This window comes from Hypanus sabinus, chromosome 7 (genome assembly GCF_030144855.1).
Source record: "Hypanus sabinus isolate sHypSab1 chromosome 7, sHypSab1.hap1, whole genome shotgun sequence".
NCBI lineage: Eukaryota > Metazoa > Chordata > Chondrichthyes > Myliobatiformes > Dasyatidae > Hypanus > Hypanus sabinus.
The window spans coordinates 48,334,496-48,355,393 of NC_082712.1; the positions used below are offsets into that span (position 1 = coordinate 48,334,496).

The window sequence follows — 20,898 nt, forward strand, 5'->3', positions numbered from 1 at the left end:
TGGTCTCTCTTCCACGGCCAACCCGAGTGTCCTAACTGGGTGGCGATGGAGTTGAGCTCCACTAAAGAATTATCTATCTCTGTACTCCCTAGTAGTCTGCCCAGATCAATAGCTAATCCTCTTGTTAGACACACTTTGTGTATATGGGCTCAGTTCGGGAAATGCTATGGTTTCCAGGGGTTTTCCATTTCCAGCCCTGTTGCTCATAATCACCTTTTTTTACCTACTACATACGATTCAGCATTCCAGGTTTGGTATAGGAAGGGCATTAGACATTTAGAAGATCTTTTCATTGATAATCGCTTCGTTTCTTTTCAGCAGCTCTCTATTAAGTTCAATCTGCCTAACGCTCATTTTTTCAGATATCTCCAAATCCGACATTTTATTGCTCCTTTAATTCCTAACTTTCCTGAAATGCCTGCGAAAAATGCTATGGACCTATTCCTTTCCATTAATCCACTAGGTAAAGGCTTAATATCAATCATCCGAGATAAACTAGCAGCCTTACGACGGGCCCCTATGGATATAATCAAAATGGCCTGGGAGCAGGATTTAAATATCTCCTTATCTGAGGAGAGCTGGGATTCAGTTCTCAAATCAGTTAACTCAACCTCTCTTTGTGCTTGCCACTGCCTTTTACAGTTTAAGATTGTTCATAGAGCCCATATGTCTAAATCTAAACTATCTCGATTCTACCCTAGCATTAGTCCACTCTGTGATAAATGCAAGAGGGGCGTGGCCTCTCTCATCCATATGTACTGGTTCTGTCCTAGCTTGGAGAAATTCTGGAAAGATGTCTTCACTACGTTATCGTGTATTCTGAATCAGCACCTAGAACCAAACCCCTTAATTGCTCTGTTCGGTTTTTGGGGCGAGACAGATTCATGTCTGGGTCCGACCAAATGCCGAATATTATCCTTTGCCTCTCTCCTGGCTAGACACTCGATCCTCCTTAGATGGAGAGATGTTGCCCCGCCCACTCATGCTCAATGTCTTAACGACATCATGGCCTGCTTGGACCTCGAAAAAATTCATTATTCAGTTCTCAATTCGGATCTAAAGTTCCATAAGGTCTGGGGACCTTTTATCGAGTACTTTCATAACCTTCCTCTTGACTAGGGTTTTTTTTTTCTTTTCGGTTCCTTGCTTTCAGCTCCCTTTTTTTTTCTCTGGTAGTAGGCATTATTATCCTCTGTTGCTGAGTGTATTCACAGTCTGGGAGTTTTGCTGTCCTGTTTTATACTCTCTATATTGTGTTGTGGTTGGTCTGGAGTTGCTGTTGTTTTCTCTTGTGTTGTGGGGCTTGGGGAGGACACTAAGCTTACTTGTCTTTAATTTAGGTGCTTTTTTGTTAAATTCTCTTCCTTTGTAGCATATTGTTATTGTATGCTTATTTTTGCACTGTTATAATGTTCCTCATTGGGATTTGGGGTTTTTAATTTGTAAAATGTTTTGAAAAACTAATTTAAAAAAAGACAGACTTAGTAACGGATCTTGTTCATAACCTGGGGACAGCCTGTCCCACGCTAACTTTCCTCAGGTGCAATATACTATTGCGTTACCAACTCAGCTAAGTTTTTTGATGTAGAAAATTGGAGGATCAACTGTTTTCAAATTTTCATAAGAATGAATACTCCTTCTCTCTTTAACATCCAACAATGTTAAATTTTGAATAGACCAAACCAAGATGAAGATAAAAGAGCATTCAAACTAGCTGGAGAAATGATAATAGAAAAGCACAAATCTGGGAAAAGGTACAAGACCAACTCAAAGGCTCTGAACATAACTCAGAAATCATTTTGAGAAAGTTGGAAAAACATGCAACCATGGCCACACTGCCTAGGTCAGTCCATTAAACTTAGTCGTCAAAGAAGAACAGCACTTGTAAAAGAGGTTACAGTGACAACAAATCACTGAGTGAGCCACAGAAGTCAGTGCTGCAACTGGAGGTGATGTGCATGACTTCACAATCTCCAAAGCAGGGATTCCCAACCTTTTTTATGCCATGGACCAATACCATTTAGCAAGGGGTCTGCGCACCCCAAATTGGGAACGCCCGCTCTTCCATAAATACCCTTGCAAAAAAAGGGTATTCATGGAAGAGTAGGAAGAGAGAAGACTTGGCTAAAAGAAAAAGAGCATATCCTTGCCCGTAAAGACTTTGCAAGAAGTCACTTAAAAGATACTGTAAAGATGTGGAAGATGAGACTGAAGTGGAACTTTTTACACTAAGCAGTACATGTAATGCTGTGTAGCAGCCAGGTAACACTATCCCTATTGCAAAGTATGGTGGAGCTAGCATCATGCTAAGGGAATATTTTTTAGCAGCAGGGACTGGAAATATGGACACGATTAATGGGAAGATGAATGTTGCTAAATATAGAGAAAACCTGTGAGCCTTCGCCAGAAACCTTAAACTGGGGAGGAAGTTAGTCTTCCAAGAGGACAACAACCCAAAGCACACTGCCATAGCTTGAACAATTTTGGAAGCAAAAAATGGGCAAATCTTGCTCCGTTATGTTGTGCAAAGCTAATAGAACTGTTAATAATACTAATAATATTAGTAAATAATATTATTTACTAATAATAATACTGTTATTTCATTTTTTGGTTTTCATGCTTTACAATTTTCCCTAATTTTTGGGCTTAACTGTTGGAAACAAAGGGACATGTGATTCACAATTAAAAATTCAGAGTTAAATTGATCAAAATCCCTGGATGTAATACACATTTATGTGAAAAAAGGGTTGGAGCCGAATACTTTTACAAGGCTGTTATGACCAGAATATTGCAATATAATGGAATTAGATTTGGTTTATAATTGTCGCATGTACCAAGATACAGTGAGAAGCTTGTCTTGCATACTGTTCGTACTGATCAAATAATTACACAGTGCATTGAGGAGAAACAAGGTAAAACAACAACACACATTAAAGCATAACAGCTACAGAGGAAGTGTAGTGCAGGCAAACAAAAGGAGCAAGATTGAGGTAGATTGTAAGGACAAGAGTTGATATTATCATACTAGGGTATTGTTTAATAGTTTAATACACTGGAATAGCAGTTCTCACTTGAATTCCCTTGTCCTTCAATCATTTCAAAGTACATTTACTATCAAATACTATATACAACCTTGAGCTTCATCTCCATACAGACAACCACAAAACAAAGAAGCGAATAGAAAGACTGTCAAACAACCAATGTGCAGGAAAAATAAAATCTCGTAAACAATAAAAGAAAGAAAATAATATTCAGACCTGAAACTATGAAAGTGAATCCACAGCCACAAAGCCAGTCATCACTGCACTGGATCCAGGAGCAGCAACCTGAACATGCCCACCTCTCTACTCCAGCACCAACACCATTGCCTTTTCCATCTGGCCAGGCGCTTATATTGGCCAAAACTACTTGTTGTCCCTACTCTCAGAGCCCAGGCCTCACTGCTTTGCCTCAGTTCTGCTGCTTTGAATTGCCTCCAAGTCCACTCCAGCAATGGCCAAATATTGGCTTGTTGCTCAAGTTCACACTGCAAAAATGCCAGGTCATGCAGGTGGTTCAAAACCTCAGCTCCAAAAGGGAAGTTATGGGCTACTGATTGCAGTGATTGTTTCAGAGAAAAAGTGAGGTTCATAAAGTAGTTTATAGTTTTGTTTGCGGTCAGCAAGTTGTCACTGTGCTTCAACACCACCTTCATTTATCCTGTGCCTTGCTTTCTCATATCCAAGCCCAAACATTGAGAGAACAGCTGTTTTTATCTGCAGCAAACAAAACAGCAAGAGGTGTAGTTTTCAAAGTATTTATTCGCAAATTAATTTCATAATATTTGTGTTGCTGTCATGAAACCTGCAAAAGAATGACTAACATTTGACAGACAAAAAAACTGCTATAATCCAATGCCAAATAGGATCAACATTCTTACACCATCATAGCAATAACCTATTAGATCTTTTCTTATAATTTTAAAGCAGTAATATACAGCATTTTACTGTATTGGTAGCAGGAACAAACAATGATGCAAAGGGTCAAAACTGGTCATTGATCTGTATCATGATCATACAGCATCATATACTTGCCTGTTACGGTAAACAAAATGAAACAGTATTAATCGTACATAAAATATGATAGATTGTGACATTGTAAAGGTACTCGTCCCATGTCCAAAGTAAAATTTATTATGACAGTACATACAAGTCACCAAATAAAACCCTGAGATTTTTCTGCAGGCATATTCAGCATAGCTATAGAATAGTAACTAAACATCAGGAACTGTAAACTGTAAGCAAACTGTGCAAAAGCAGATATAAATAAATAGCAATAAATAACAAGAGCATGATATAACAATATAGCAGTCCTTAAGTGAGGGTAGCTATCCACTTTTATTCAAGAGCCTCAAGGTTGAGGAGTCGTAACCGTTCTTGAACCTGGTGGTGCCAGTTCTGAGGCACCTGCACCTTCTGCCAGCAAGAACATGACCTGGGTGGTGAGCACCTTTGTTGCTGTAGAAAAGCAGCATATATCAGCATTCCATGTAGACGTGCTCAATGGTTGGGAGTGCTTTACCTGTGACGTTCCGGGCTGAATTAACCACCTTTTGTAGGCTTTTCCACTCAAAGGCATTTGTGTTCCTGTACCAGGCCATAATGCAGGCAGTCATCACACTTTCCACCATACATCCATAGAAGGTTGCCAAGGTTTTTGATGACATGCCAAACCTCCGCAGACTTCTGAGAAATCAGAGGATGCCATCATACTTTCTTTGACAACTCACAATGGAAACACACAGCAGATCTGGCAGAGTCAAGGGAAACTGATCATGATTCAGGACCAGGATCCCTCGACAAAATGGAATGAGTCTGAAACTCCGGACAGCAGGAAGGGCAGTCATTTGCATGGGAAGGTCTAGGTGGGTCTAGGACAGGTCCTTTGAGATAGTGACTCCCAGGAACTTAAAGTTATTGACCCTCTCCAACTCTGATCTTCTTCTGATGATTACTGGCTCACGGGCCTCTGGTTTCCTTCTCCTAAAGTCTACAATCAGTTTCTTGGTCTTATTGACGTTGAATGACAGGTTGTTATTCCACTACTCAGCCAAGTTCTCAACCTCCCTCCTGTATGCTGATTTATCACCCCCTTTGATACAGCCACAGCAGTGGTGTCATTAGCAAACTTGGCCACACAGTCACTAGTGTAAAGTGAGTAGAGCAGGAAGGCCAAGTACACATCCCTGTGGTGCTTCTGTGCTGATGGGAGATTGTGGAGAGGTTTTTGCCAATCTGAACTGACTAAGGTCTACAAAACTGGAAATCCAGGATCCAGTTTCACAAGGGGGTATTGAGGCCTGGGTCTTGGAGTTTACCGATTAGTTTTGAGGGGGTGATGGTGTTAAGTGTCGAGCTGTAATCAATAAAGAGCATCCTGATGTATGCACCTTTGCTGTCCAGATGTTCCAAGGTTGTATGAAGAGAACAAGATAGCATCTGTTATAGACCTGTTCCTTCAGTAGGTGAATTGGAGTGGATCCAAGTTGCCACTCAGACAGGAGCTGATACGTTTCAACACCAGCCTCTCATAACATTTCACCACTGGGGATGTAAGTGCCAATGGGCAATAGTCATTTAAAAATGTTACCACTTTCTTCTTGAGCACTGTTGAGATTGAAGACTACTTGAATCAGGTGGGTATCACACATGCTGCAGCAAGGGGTTGAAGATATCCGTAAATACACCAGTCACATCAATATTATGCAGCAACATTGACACAAATGCCACAGCTATGTAATATCCCTCCCATGTTGGTATAGGTTTTCTTTATCTATACTTAAACTCAAATTTTCATTGTATTGACATGAAGTATATTGGGAAGGCTGGAAATGGCAGGCTGTTAACAACACAAATGGCAAACACCAGTCATTAATACAAAGCATTATAAGTGAAAGGCAAATCAGACCAGTCTACAATTAAAAAGCAGATGCAATCAATGAATTGGCCAAAGGATGAAATACGGTATACCAAAGTGGTCATTGAATCTGTATTAATCTAGGTACTAAAGAGAAAATTAGAGAAGTGCAAAGAAAAATCTTTATATTATAGAGAGAATAGAAATATTGTGAAGTTAATGTATTCAGTGCTCCCTAACAATACCTGCAAGCCCACACAACAAAACCGATAGTGAAAATAACTACTGATACTAACTACTTTATAGATAATCAGCAACATTTCTCCTCAAGCCAACTATTTACTGATGTTCCTTATTGAAAACTGCAGGTTGTACCACATTTATGCCCAAGCAGTTCAGTTACTCATCTAGTAACTTCTTAAATGTGTTCAGCAACTCAACTTCAATCACACTCACAGGCAGTGCATTCTCATTCGTAAGGCCAGTGATGTTGTTGGGGTGGAACTGGACTCTCTGACAGTGGTGTCTGAAAAGAGGATGCTGTCCAAGTTGCATCTGGTTAGACACAGGAGTACATTCAGCCAGAGACTCATTCCACTGAGATGTAACACTGAGCGTCATAGGAAGTCATTCCTGCCTGTGGCCATCAAACTTTACAACTCCTCCCTCGGAGTGTCAGACACCCTGAGCCAATAGGCTGGTCCTGGACTTATTTCCACCTGGCATGATTAACGTATTATTATTTAATTATTTATGGTTTTATATTGCTATATTTCTGCACTACCCTTGGTTGGTACGGCTGTAATGAAACCCAATTTCCCTCAGGATCAATAAAGTATGCCTGTCTGTCATTCCAGGTACTTCCTACTCTGTGAATATACCTGGAATGCACTCTCCTCCCTTCTAATCTCTAGATCCCTCTCTCACTTACACTAAAGCTAGTTTTATTTACCTTTGACATCAGGAAATATTTCCCACAGTCTACTCTATCGGCAGGCTTCGTAGAATTATATACTGCAATCATGTCCCCTCTTAATGCTCTCTGCTCCAGAGAACAGCAGACCCAGCTTCTCCAGCTTCTCATAACTGTATCATCACATCCTTGGAACACCCTGGTGAGTCTCCATCTTTCAGCACTAACACTTATTTCCTATACCTTCCTAAACAGAATTGTATGGCGTACTCCAACTAACCAAGGTTTCGTATTTAATACCGTTTAATAAACGCTAGTATTCCATAAGCCTTCCTAGCTACAACATCTTGTTTTGCCCCTTTCAGGAATCCATGGACATGTATTCTAAGCTTCCTCTGTACCTCAATACTCACTAAGACCTTCCCATTTAAGGTGTATGTCCCAGCCTTATTTATGCTCCCACATTTGTCTAGATATAACTATCTCCCAGCAATCTATCTGGGATATCACAACTTACAGGCATCTAATCTCAAAAAACAAGCCTCTAGCCTCACACTCTGTCGCCAACTGTCAAACCAATTATGGATTCAGTTTGCCAACTGAATACTATTCTCTTGAACCAGTCTCCCATGTGGCACCTTGTCAAGATCTTTCAAAAGTCCATGTAAATAACATCTACTACCCTGCCCTGATCTAAACAGTTTATTACCATTTCAAGTCAAGTCAACTTTTATTGTCATTTCGACCATAACTGCTGGTACAGCGCATAGTAAAAATGAGACAATGTTTTTCAGGACCATGGTGTTACACGACACAGTACAAAAAACTAGACTGAACTACGTAATAAAAACAGAGAAAGCTGCACTAGACTACAGACCTACAATGGACTGCATAAAGTGGACAAAAACAGTGCAGGCATTACAATAAATAATAGACAGGACAGTTGGGCAAGGTGTCAGTCCAGGTTTCGGGTATTGAGGAGTCTGATAGCTTCGGGGAAGAAACTGTTACACAGTTTGGTCGTGAGAGCCCGAATGCTTCAGAGCCTTTTCCCAGATGGCAGGAGGGAGAAGAGATTGTATGAGGGGTGCATGGGGTCCTTCATAATGTTGTTTCCTTTGCGGATGCAGCGTGTAGTGTAAATGTCTGTAATGGCAGGAAGAAAGACCCTGATGATCTTTTCAGCTAACCTCACTATCCGCTGTAGGGTCTTGCGATCCGAGATGGTGCAATTTCCAAACCAGGCCAGTTGCTCAGGATGCTCTCAATACAACCCCTGTAGAATGTGATGAGGATGGGGGGGGGGGGGGGGGGGGGGAGGAGATGGACTTTCCTCAGCCTATGTTAAAGGATTAGCTACAGTCTACTTGATTTAATTATGATGACATGGAAAAGGAACTCCATATACAACCATAAGATCGCAAATAACAAGAAAATTCCCGTCCTAAATTCACACCATGTTTTTGTTTCTTACATTTTTGTAGTTTAAGAAATCTGGTTACTAACATTGGGTAATGGCTTTTCACATGTGGTTAAATCACAACCTAAGCATCAAGTTCAGCTGCAATCAGCAACATGCCATATTTACAGATTAATGAGAACTGACATTTATACACCATAAGTAACCCAAATATCTATAGTGCATATCTATATGGCTCATGAGCACCAAATATTAAAATGTAACAAGTAGTCTAGATTTATCCTCTTTCGCATACTGACTTTTGAAAATGGTTAAGGACAATATTTTCTGAAGGTTCACTGTGTGTTCTTGCAACATGGCCTTCAACAGTCATTAAAAATAAAACAAAACCAAGTAGGTTATATTAAATAAATCTGGATTAGACATTAATAAACATTTGATAATGGAAATATTAATGATCTGATTTTGTAATAAAGCTGACATTTTGTTTGAACATGGGAGATCACTGATTTTCAGATAGAAACCAAAATCTGTAATAGGGAAAACTGATAGTCCTGGGGCTAATCAAAAATATAACATTACAAGTTATAGTTTATTGATGTAGACTGAATGACCCTGATTAGTCTGCTAAAAATACCACAAATTTATTATCATTCAACCTTAATATATGTGTCTTAAGAAATTTGTGATGGAGCAGATATACCCCATGAAAAAGTAATCCCTATAAACTGTTAGATGATTTGCACAATGTCATTATTAGTCTTGGAAAGACAGCAGCCTTTGATTTTCTTGAGGCTGCTGTACTTGCTTTTAATTGCCAATTAACTTCACTAGAGAAAGTTGGCACAGCTGCTGAGCAGCGCAATAATTCATTTGTGAGATTTATTAGCTTGAACTGTCAATCAATGTGTTGCAGACTTGCACTAAACTTTTTTTTCCTCCCCTACTTTTCCCCCCTCTGTCAATCAAATCTCTCTACAAATCTTTATGGCACCTGACTTTTTTTTCCCCTTCAATACAGACCGTCTCAGGTGTTGTTCCTTTCTTAACCTTTCAAACTTTATCATTCACTGAAAGCACAGGTGCCCATCATACTTGCTATTATGTTTTCTGTTTGTATCACTAACAATTTATATAGGGAAATCTTTTGCATTGAAATTATTCAGACACACCATATCATGCTCTGTTCCTACAAAGGCAATATATTCAACTCCCAAAGAATCCTTCAAAATTAGGCTATACTGCTATTTTATATATATATATATATATATATCCTACAATTAAGCAGTCCAAGAGGAAAATGGCTGGAGGCAAGACTGACAGACCTTAAATACTAACTTTCTTCCCTTCCCTGTAGATCCACTGAACATTTCCAGTACCTTGCTTTTCATTGTGAAAATGTATGAATTTTTGAACAAGAACCTTGTGCAGTCTCAAGCTGAGAAACAAGCACCAGTCCAGAGAGAAAAAAATAATATCAATTCAAAATAATACAAAGTAAAAGTATTGAGAGATCTAATTTACTAGACTTGGTCTTTGAGAAGACCACGAGTGGATGCACATTTGTAGAGTTCCACCAAGACCTGTGTAATCAAACAAGTCACTTCCACGTGGGCATCATAATCCTCAATGAAGGTATACTTGTAGCTTATTTCAGAATTGCACACCTTGGTGGGTTATTCATCTCTCCTCTCAAGAACCCCAAAGCCTATTTAGGAACTGTCAGACAAAAGCTACTTATTTTGCTTGCCTTCCAAAATCTTGACAATTCTATTATACATAAAGCACTGAAATCAAAGGCAGTGATGAATCGGCATACAGGAGAGAGACTGAAAATTTGGCAGAATGATGTCAGAACAACCACCTCAAGTAAAACCAAGGAACTGATTGTAGACTTCAGGAGAGGGAAACAGAGGTCCAGAGCTTTTTTTTTTAGCGAATTGAAGACAAAATAACTTGCAGATTTGGGATGCAGCCAGGTTTAGCTCGACAACAAACTGGCCAGTTTTACATTTTAAAAAATGCAATTCAATTCAACCCATTCAATCCAATTTTTAATCCATGAAGATTAAACAATGTTGTAACGAAGTGCCAATCTCAAAAATGTGCTTATGTAGCACTGTAACAGTAACAAGTCAAAAAATATTTGTCATGTTATTCTTACAGATTTTAAAAAAGAACAAATTACAAAATAAAATGTAAAAATGATGCTAAACTGAGGAATTCAAATGACAGAGCACCAATAAGCAAAGGTGGTTCTACGTTCGAGTTCACAGGGATGCAGTGGAAACACATTTATCATCACTTTCTTTAAATGAATGGGGAGAAAGGGTCACCCAAGTTTCTAGCTATCCATTATTCAGTAGTCTTAAGAAGAGAAATATACTGGGAGAATTACATTCAGGGCAGGTATCCAACTCTCTCATGGTTTTAAAAAAAAAGCCTGTGAATACTCAGCCAAAAGAATTAAAAGTGGCCATTTGAGTGAAGTAGCTGCTAGAACCTCCACAAGAACCCAATGTGAATATAGTGATCTTTATTCAGCACAACTTCTACCTAAAACTCAGACCTGACAATAATTTTCAAAATTGAATGAAAATTCCAGTTTGCTACACAGAAGCAATTGAAATTTTGACAAGAATTTCTTTCACATGTAATATTACCAAACTTGGAAAAAAAAGAAAATAGCACTCTTTTATGGCAGTCACGCACCATGTGCTACAGCAAAATGAGCAAGAGAAATTTCCCCACTCAACAATATATGTTAGTGCCATTGTTAGATATTAAATTTCAGGTCTGTTGTACAAATTCAAAGCATTCAACTGAAGCTTCATATTGATTTCTTGACTGTCAGTAGAAATGCTCAAGTATCAAAGTCCATGTGCATTAGAATGTTTTTTTTTAATTTATTGACATAGAATGTGGAATAGGCCCTGCAAGACACACCACCCAGCAATTCCCCGGACAATTTACAATGACCAAATAACCAACCAACCAGCAAGTATTTGGTCTGAGGGAGAAAAGCAGAGCACCCGGAGGAAACCCACAAGGTCACGGGGAAAACATACAAACTTCTTTCAGACAGCGCGGGGAACTGACGTGGGTCAGGAGTACTATAAAGCATGTGCTAACCACAATGCTATCATGCCACATTTTCCTGGACCCTAAATGTTTTGCCATCTTGCATTTTAGAAACCTTCATAAATGACAGGACACTGATGAGTGTCGTGGAACAGAGGGATCTGGGAGTACAAGTGCACAGCTCACTGAAAGTGGCTGCTCAAGTAAATGGAATTGTTAAGGCAGCGTTTAGAATCCTGGCCTTCATCAATCAGGGCACCTAGTTTCGGAGTCGGGACATTATCTGGCAGTTATGCAAGTTGTTGTTAGGCCACGCTTGGGATACTGTGAACAGTTTTAGTCACCATGTTATAGAAAACGTTTTCAAGCTGGAAATGGTGTAGAAGGGATTTACAAGGATGCTACCTGGATAGGCCCTGAATTTTTCGAAGTTGGCCATGGGACTTTTATTCCTTGGAAAGTAGGAGAATGAAGTGCAACCTCATAGAAGTTTATAAAATCAGAGGAATGTAGATAAGGTGGACAGTGATGGTCGTTTTCCAAGACCAAAACTTGGGGAGTCCAAAACTAAAGGACACAGATGCAAGAGGGCAGAGGTTTAAGAGAACTTAGAGGTAATTTCTTTACACAGAGGGTAATGAGTACTTAGAATGAGCTACCAGAGGAAGTGGCCGAGGTGGATACAATTGCAATATTTAAAAAGCATTTGGACAGGTACATGGAACAGAGAAGCTAGGAGAGTTATGGGCTGAACACGGGCAACTTGGGACTAGAAAGGAGGATGCTGTGGTCAGCATGAACCAGTTGGACCAAAGGCCCTGGTTCCTTGTTGTATTACTCTATGACTAGTGCAAAAATTGGTTCACGATTCCAACTTCAATTGCAGTGAAACCTGCACAAAATGTAACTCACATAACAGAAAACTATTTACAAAGTGACCCACAAAAGCAAGGATACACGCAAGTTGCAAACTATAAACAACCAGTGTACCAAGACTATATGCATTTTAAAACACTGGATATTGAATTAGAAGTTGGCATGTACAAATTTTACCCACTTTACCCTGTCCTCTGGAATTGATGGCCAACACAAAAGCATTCTAACTCTGAAAAGCATTGTGCTTTTAAGAGTTAGTACGCTTCAGGACCTGTGAATATGGTGGAGTGATTGAAATGACGTGGAAGGAGAGATGGGGATCAAGAACTATGTGCATATTCACATGCAGTGGACTGGGGTGGGGGAGGGGGGTGAAGTTGCTAGCAAATGAATAGAAATAATATTCATTATCTTCCAGCTGTGCTGGCCCTGATTCTTGGAACTTTCTTATCATACAGTATATCATGCTGGCATTAGTTCACAAATGATTCTCAACTACAGGGGACAAACTGTTGAAAGCCAAATACAGCATACCCAGATATTATCTTAACTCAACAAATCACCAAGATTCTTTCTTACAATAATTGGCTAATCTCTTCCACCAGACCAAATAGCAATGAAATATCATGTTACCTATAAAATATCAGCAACCCTCTTCACTTTAAAATATTAGCAATTGTGGTGCATGGAGAGACAGGAATCCAACAATGGATCATGATGGTAATAATGTTCCATATCCCATCAACATTGTTGTTGTGAAAAACTCTGCCTCCTTTGATTATAAAGCCTATTAACATTGCATATAAAAGAACTAGATTGACAATGAATCAGGAAACTCAAAGGTCAGAAAATGAACCGAAATAATATTCTGCTGATTCCAGAGCAGGAAAGGAAAATATTGAGGAAAACACAACCAATTCCTTAATACTTTGTTCATCCAGTTTAATGCATGTAGAAGGGCCATTTTCAAACAAAGGGCACCTAATGTCCTGGATGTCCCCCATTCATACACTACCCTCTACTATGTTTGATTACTGCAAATTAATGCAGCTGATATCTTGTATCAATATCACTGCTTTTAATCATTGCTAACCTGTGCTTCACATCTTCTTACTAAAACAGCAGCAACATTAATTGACAGCTTCTAATGTTTGACAATGCTTACATTCCAGTGTCCATCTCTTTGACCTTTCAATTTAAGTCTTCAAAAGTACTACCCAGTACAGAATTCAGCAACCAACAAACACTACTGGACAAATTCCACTACTCAAGCTCCGCTGTGACTAATTCTTCCTCCATGTATCTCAATCCTAAAAAGGGTGCAGTTTCAAGATTCTGTTGATCATTTTCCAAACCTATTCCATCATATCTTAAATTACCACTGAAAACTACATGCCATTATCTATAGCATGCTTTGGAGTACCCAAAGTTATTAACCAAATTTTTGAGTGTCATTCTATAACTCCAGATTAGCATGGGCTTCCTTTTATGTCCTAGTTCTTCTGTCCTTCTCTTGAAAATAGGGATTTTTCATCTTTCTATTCCTTTTATGTTTAGGAAGATTAAAAGCAAAGAAGCACAACCATCTAGTCACATGCCACCAACTTCTATTACTTTCGCTCTTCATACACAAGGGGTGCAATATATTGTAAGTAAAAGTAGTTATGTTTTTGGCATTGAATTGGCACACACTAAAATGTAACTTTTAGTAGAAAGAAAACATTAATAGCAAATAGGTAGCTTAATGGTATAAAACATAATCAGAACAGAAGGCATCTTTGGAGAGTACTGGCTGATGCATTTCAGTATGATTTAAGATGATTGCACCATAAGATATAGGAGCAGATTTAGGCCATTTGGCCCATTACATCTGCTCCTCCATTTCATTATGACAGATCCAATTTTCCACTCAGCCCCAAACTCCTGGCTTTTCCCTGGTATCCCTTCATGCCCTGACCAATCAAGAATCTATCAACTTAAATATACATAAAAACTTGGCCTCCACAGCTGCCTGTGGCAAAGTCCGCAGCTTCACCACTCTCTAGCTAAAGAAATTCCTCTTCATCTCCATTCTAAAAGGACACCCCTCTATTCTGAGACTGTCTTCTCTATTATTAGACTCTCCCACCATAGGAATCCTCTTCCCCACAACCAGTCTATCAAGGCCTTTCATCATTCGATAGGTTTCAATGAAGTCACTCTTCATTCTTCTGAATTCTAGTGAATACAGTCCCAGAGCCATCAACTGCTCTTCATATGACAAGCCATTCAGTCCTGGAATTCCTGTAGTACCTTTAACTCGTAGCTTGTTAAGCAGCCTCATGCGTGGCACCTTGTCAAAGGCCTTCTGAAAATTCAAGTACACAACACAACCCATTCTCCTTTGTCTATCCTGCTTGTTATTTCTTCAAAGAATTCCAACAGATGTGTCAGGTAAGATTTTTCCCTTGAGGAAATCATGCTGACAACGGCCTATTTTATCATAAGTGCCTTCAAGTACCCTGAGACCTCATCTTTAATAATCAACTTCAACATCTTCCCAACCACTTAAGTCAGACTAACTGGCCTATAGTTTCCTTTCTTCTGCTCCTCTCCCTTCTTAAGGAGTGGAGTAACATTTGCAATTTTCCAGTCTTCATCTAGCAAATGTCAAGCAATTTAGAGGGGTTTTCTTTGCATTCAGCTTCACAAGGATTACTGTAAGCAGTCCTGTTACTTTGTGCCATACTAAACTCACATTTCCACAGACAAAATGAAGCTGAAAACTTGCACAACCCAAGGATCATTGAACACCTGCTCAGGAAACTGACATGTCGCATTTGACATCGTGTTACTGTCAACTCTTATTGAAGTAGATTACATAAACATATTTAACAAACTTGCATTTTACTTTGAACGACCCTAAGTGTAACCTGCAATACTGAATAATGATGTTGCTCACAATGGTATTAAACAAATTTATTGTAGAAGTTGCTGTACTACTTTAGTTTAAACTGTCTCCAGACCGATTTTGCATAAAACTTGAAATAGGTTGCAAAACCCAACAAACTATTTCTTGTTTGAGCAGTGCTCAACATAATCAAGTGATAAGGGAACTCTTGCTTTCCTCTATCAGAAATCAACTGTCAGTCATTCAAAATGGAGATCAAAACCAACTATGTTTGTGATCATTTGCAATAGGCTTGTTCAATTAAATAACATTCATGCCAAAAGTTTAAGTATAATTCTAAATATTCCGTAACAAATGTTAATAGCCTTTCTGTCGAGCAATGACATTAGTTGTAGAATGGCTTCCTCGCCTAATAGTGAAATTAAATCAAAATTTTACTGCAAATAAAAAATTTGAAAATATTCTTTAAAATCATTAATTCTATCTACAATGAAGTACTTAGAACCTCAAGCCTTGTCATATAGCTAATGTGTAATTGCACATTAAAAGACTACTAATATGGAAAAACAAGTTAAAAAGCAACTGCATAATGAAGATTTTAAATTACTTGATGGCTGGAAAACAAGTTGAAATAAAAAGGAAAATATTCTTGTATTAGATGATGTTTCTCAAATGTTGTGTCTTAAATATTCACTCCATAGATAAAATGGCCCAAATTAAGCAACTTTATCATAAACTATTACCAAAAGGTAATGTTAACAACTCGGCCAGTAAAGATGGCCAAAGTCACAAGAAGCTGGGACTCTCCTGAAATCCAAAATATGGTGGGGGCGGGGGGGTAAATCGAGAACAAGAAAAGTGAGCAAACACATAAATAGCCTAAATTAAATTCACGGTTCTGATGAAAGCAGTTGGAATACTAGGATGTTGAAGTTTAGGTTAAAGTAATTATATTGTGATGAGAGTTCAAGGGATGATCTAACCAAGAAAATTAAAATAAATAGAGGAAACAGAAAGAGGCTTCTCCCCAACCAGGAAATAATATTATAACAATACATACAAGAAGAAGCATTGATTTAGTTACAGCTTTGAAGTCCTCAGGTAGTTCAGTTTTAGATAAAGGATCATATTTGAGCAGTCACTCAATGTAGGAAAAATATACCAGCCAATTTTCATGTAAAATAAATCATAAACATGAATGGGCAGATAACCTGATTTGTTTGGATAACAGTGGTTTTGAGGGGAAAATGTGGTTTTGCTTATCTCTGCAGATTATAGATTTTAAACATTAAACTGATGTGATAACATCAAAACATCTACAAAAAGTTAAATGTTTACATAGGAAGTGGAACATTCTACCACATAGCGCTTGTTATCACTGCACTTAAAACTTCAATCCACAGCAACTCCTGAGACTATTATATGGCTTGAGTCTACAATTATGCATCTTAAGAATGTTGCCACATTGACAACAAGTTAAAATCCAAAGGACTTAAGTATTGTTAAATGCCAAAATGTCAATGCAAAGTAAGTTGGAATTTAAGAAACCTATACATGAAGGGTAGACAAAACAAAGGAATTGAGGTTGTAAAAGATAGTTACAATAGAGAAAGTAATTTAGAGAAGTACATGTATAGGGAGAGGGGTTTAGAGGGACATGGGCCAAACTAAATAAACAGGAATAGTTTGGTACACACCATGGTTGGCATGGATGAGATTGGCCAAAGGCCTGTTCCACGCTTTATTACTCTCTCAGAGCAACACTGAAAGCTTTCTCTGACCAAGTAACTTACTTTGTTAACGCAGATACATTCAGGATTCCTAAAACTCTCAATGACTTTTGGTTAAACGTGTCACTTTTCTATTATAAGTCTCCTGAAGATGATGATTGGTATGGACCACAATTCTGCAAAGTAGTTAAGAAATTTCTGGCACTCAATTGGTTTAATAAACTATCTTGGTTTGTGATGTGTCTTTCATATGGTGTTTAATATTATTTGCAAATTCTACCAGTATTTTTCCTTGGCACACTATGCTATACAAATAAACTCTTACCTGAAATATACCCAATTTCATTCGTGCCAGGTAAACCTTATGATTTGAGGAATGCACAATAGTTATCCATCTCCAAAAACAAAAGCATCCTTCCAGCACAGAATTTAATAAAGAAAATGTCATGACCATTGCAGATATTTCATGTTTCAACCAATTCTGATGTTTTGAAAGTGGTTTTCAAATTTTTAGAATTACAGTACTGGTGGCTCAAAGTTAATGTAGTAAGCTCTTTCAATAGTATATAGAACAAAGAACATAGAAGAAAACAGCAGAGGAACTTGACCTTTGGCCCACCATGTTTGTACCAACCATGACACTAATTTAAACTAATCCAATCTGTTTGGATGTGATCCATGTTCCTCCATATTCATGTGCCTGTCTAAATGCTTTTTAAATGTTGCTATCGCATCTGCTTCCACCACCACCACCACCCCAAGTAGCATATTCCAGGCACCCACCATTTTGTGTGAAGAAATATTGCCGCACATCCGCTGTTAACTTTCTCTCTTCCCCCTTTCATCTTAAATAAGGGGTTACCAACTTTATTTTAATGCCATGGCTTCCTACCATTAAGCAAGGGGTCAGCAGATGCCAGGTGGGGAACTACAGCCTTAAATTCATGCTCTCTGATATTAAGCATTTCAACCCTGTACAACAGGCTCTGGCTATCCCTATTCACAAACCAAAGAAAGCAAGTCTAAATTTGTTCAACCTCTTCTTTTACATAATATTCTCCAACCCAGACTGTATCCAGGTGAACTTCTCTCTGCTCTGCACTCTTTGCAAAGCTTCCACATCCCTTCTATAATAGGGAGACAAAAACTACACAATATTCTAAGTACAATCCAACCAAACTTTTATACAGCTGCAACATGACTTCCTGACTTTTATACATACTCAAGGTCCGAATCAATGAAGGCAAGTCTGTCGAATGCCTTATTTGTTACTATCTCCTTGCATTGCACCTCAAGATCCCTCTGACTTATGACACCTCACACTTGCTTGGATTAAGCTCCATCTGCTATTTGGAATTTTGACACAAGAGAACAGGAGGCAGAGTATCCTCTACCCCACTATTCAATATGATTGTGGCTTCTTCAGTGGCAGTTTCATGTAGACCTAAATTCTTTGATCAATCAGTATTTATCTATTTGAATTGTCAGTTACAACAGAGACTCCAGTCCACGGTAGTTCAACAGCACTTTACAGATGAGAAGGGATGTATAAGAAAATACCAAGCATTGGCTGCATATATCAATGTACCAATATCAGCATTATAATGCATTTGCGTCTATGAATTCTGCCAGCTAACCAAACAAACTCAACTGAAGGGGTTCAATGCTATTATCTTCCAGTTTGTGACGTGTATGAAATAAACATAGTAATAAAAAACAGTACACTATCTTTAAAATATTAATATTTTAGGCAGAAGAAACAGACATCAACATATACACATAATAGCTTCACATGGAATATAAAATACAAGAGGCCACTAACCAGATTTGTGCTTTTTGTGTTTTGTTTTCTTCTTTATTAGTAGAGATTTTTTCTGGATTCCTGGCTTCCAAATCTTCAGTGGATTTGGACATACTATATCTGATCTTATCTGTGAGGTCTTATTCATTGCATCTTTCAATTTCTTTTTCTTCTTCTTCTTTTTCTTGACATGCAATTTAGCCATCTCAAGTTCCTCAATTTTTTCAAGGTAATGTTTTGCAGAAATATTATTTAATTTACCAACCAGACAGCTAACATCCAAATTTTCAGAGTGACTTCCATTAATGAGCGTTTTGCAGCTTTTGATTGCTTTCTCTGTCAATGGCTTCACACCTTTCCTCAGTTCTGGGTCATCAGTACAAAACTCCCCATTTTCAGTTATCCGAATTTCTCCTGGGCTAAGAGGTTCCCCATACCCCACGACTTCTCCAGGGCTAGCAGGCTTCACCAAGTTTTCTTTACAGGAGCCAACATTTTCTTTTTTCACTGCTGAAATTCTATGATTTTTACATTCACAACTGATTTTCATTTCTTCTTCACTTTGAGAAAGAAACTGAGAACCTGATTCCACTTTAACATAAAAACCTTCCAAGTCACTAGAGTCAATGCCTTCAGTGGACATTTTGGAATTGTGAGTTATTTTGTTAGTGGTTTCTTTTTTATCACATTTTGTTTTTTCCGGGCTTTCCAATGATAGTCTGTTTCTTGCCTCCTCTGATCTCTGCTGTGACATTCTGAAGATCTTGATCGGTGGAATAGGAAATTCAGGAGGTGGAAGAGGACATTGTTTATAAACCCGCAAGTCTGCACCACAGAACTGTGGAAAATGGACATAAGCATTCTCATGAGAGTCATATCCTAATACTACTTCCCTACATTCATGGATGGGCTGCCCCAAAACTGCATCTTGGACCTCTTTCTGTGTTTCATATACATGATCACTTAGACCCTTTAGCAACCAAACTCGCTTATAGAATGTTATCTGATGGAAAGCCTTAGTCTCCAAAGGACTAGTTTCTCCTAGAACATGGAAAAACTGTGGACAAAGTCCAAGTTTTTCAGCCTGAAGATTGGGATTTTCAGCCTGTCCAACCACCACATACCAATGCTGCACTTTTCTTTTCAATGCAGCCTCCCACATTTTGTACGGCAAAGGTGGCTTACGGTGCAAAGTTGCACGGCGATGATGAGGGCTCAGTAAAGAAGTCATTAACTTAGCCAGAAAACTACTACACTTGGGCATTAGAAGGCAGCGTTCAAGGTCAAAATAGACAATTTCAGGCAAATTAAGAATCTGCTGAGCCAAACACAGAAAATGACCAATGGCAGGAATCTCCCAAAGTGTCTCCATGCGAGTCGGTTCAGCCAGGCTTCGTAGATTCTTCTCCCATTCTTCAATCTCTTTTTGGACAGCTTCCTCTGCCTCCTTCCTCTCCTGTTCACGTAACCTGGCAATACAAAAACTCAACATCAGTCTAATAATAAAGATACCTAAAGTCATCTAACAAAAGCATGATTTTATATAAAATCCTGGAATTGTGCACACACTAGCACCTAAAACATTCTAACGCCTCGTTTGATATCATGCATCTAGGCTGCTTCACCATTTTATTTGTTGCCCTGGATTTCCAGCAACTGCAAAATCAATTATATTTATTAATGTTGTGTCCCTATTCAAAATATTTTATACAATATAATGCAGAAATAAACTAAAGTGTGGCGAGATAGTCAATGGATGTCTCATAATCCTAGAACCTGTTATGTGCGTAAAAGTATTATGTCAAGAATAAATCCCTGTTTGTCAGTGTAAAGGAAATGTATCAAATCTACATGAAAATTCATCAGGTCTAACCACATGTCTGGGGAGAAGAAATGTTGATAGTTTTGTGTTAAACCCTGCATCAGGTTTGAGAGTGAAGAGGGGAGATAGCCAATTTACAGGGGAGGAGTAGTAGAGGCAACAGTAGGGATGAGGTGGGTGATTGAACTATGACAGACATGTAGATCAAACAGGTAGTGAAAAGGGAGGAATACTGAAAGAACATTACAGCTGCTATGTGCAGAAGTTAAATTTCTATAAAATAATTCAGATTTGGAAATATATCATGGCAATAGGTCCACTAAATTAACATCATGATTACATAATCAATCTAAAATTACCGTAATTCTGTACTGTTAAATCAGTCATAAGTTGCTCAGATAGTAACACCCAATGATCAATGTTGTTAAATGTTATAAAATACTAGAAATGCTGGATATACAAAAAAAAAC

At 38.4% G+C, this 20,898-nt stretch overlaps 1 protein-coding gene across 1 annotated transcript in view; it reads right to left on the bottom strand.

Moving 5' to 3' along the window:
• The window catches only part of LOC132396768 (uncharacterized protein KIAA2026-like), a 97,163-nt gene that overhangs the window by 46,511 nt on the left and 29,754 nt on the right, over window positions 1-20,898 (bottom strand). Inside the window, exon 3 of the mRNA XM_059974641.1 lies at window positions 18,628-20,075. Within this exon, the coding sequence (XP_059830624.1) occupies window positions 18,628-20,075 (1,448 nt within the window). The remainder of the gene's footprint in view (window positions 1-18,627; window positions 20,076-20,898) is intronic.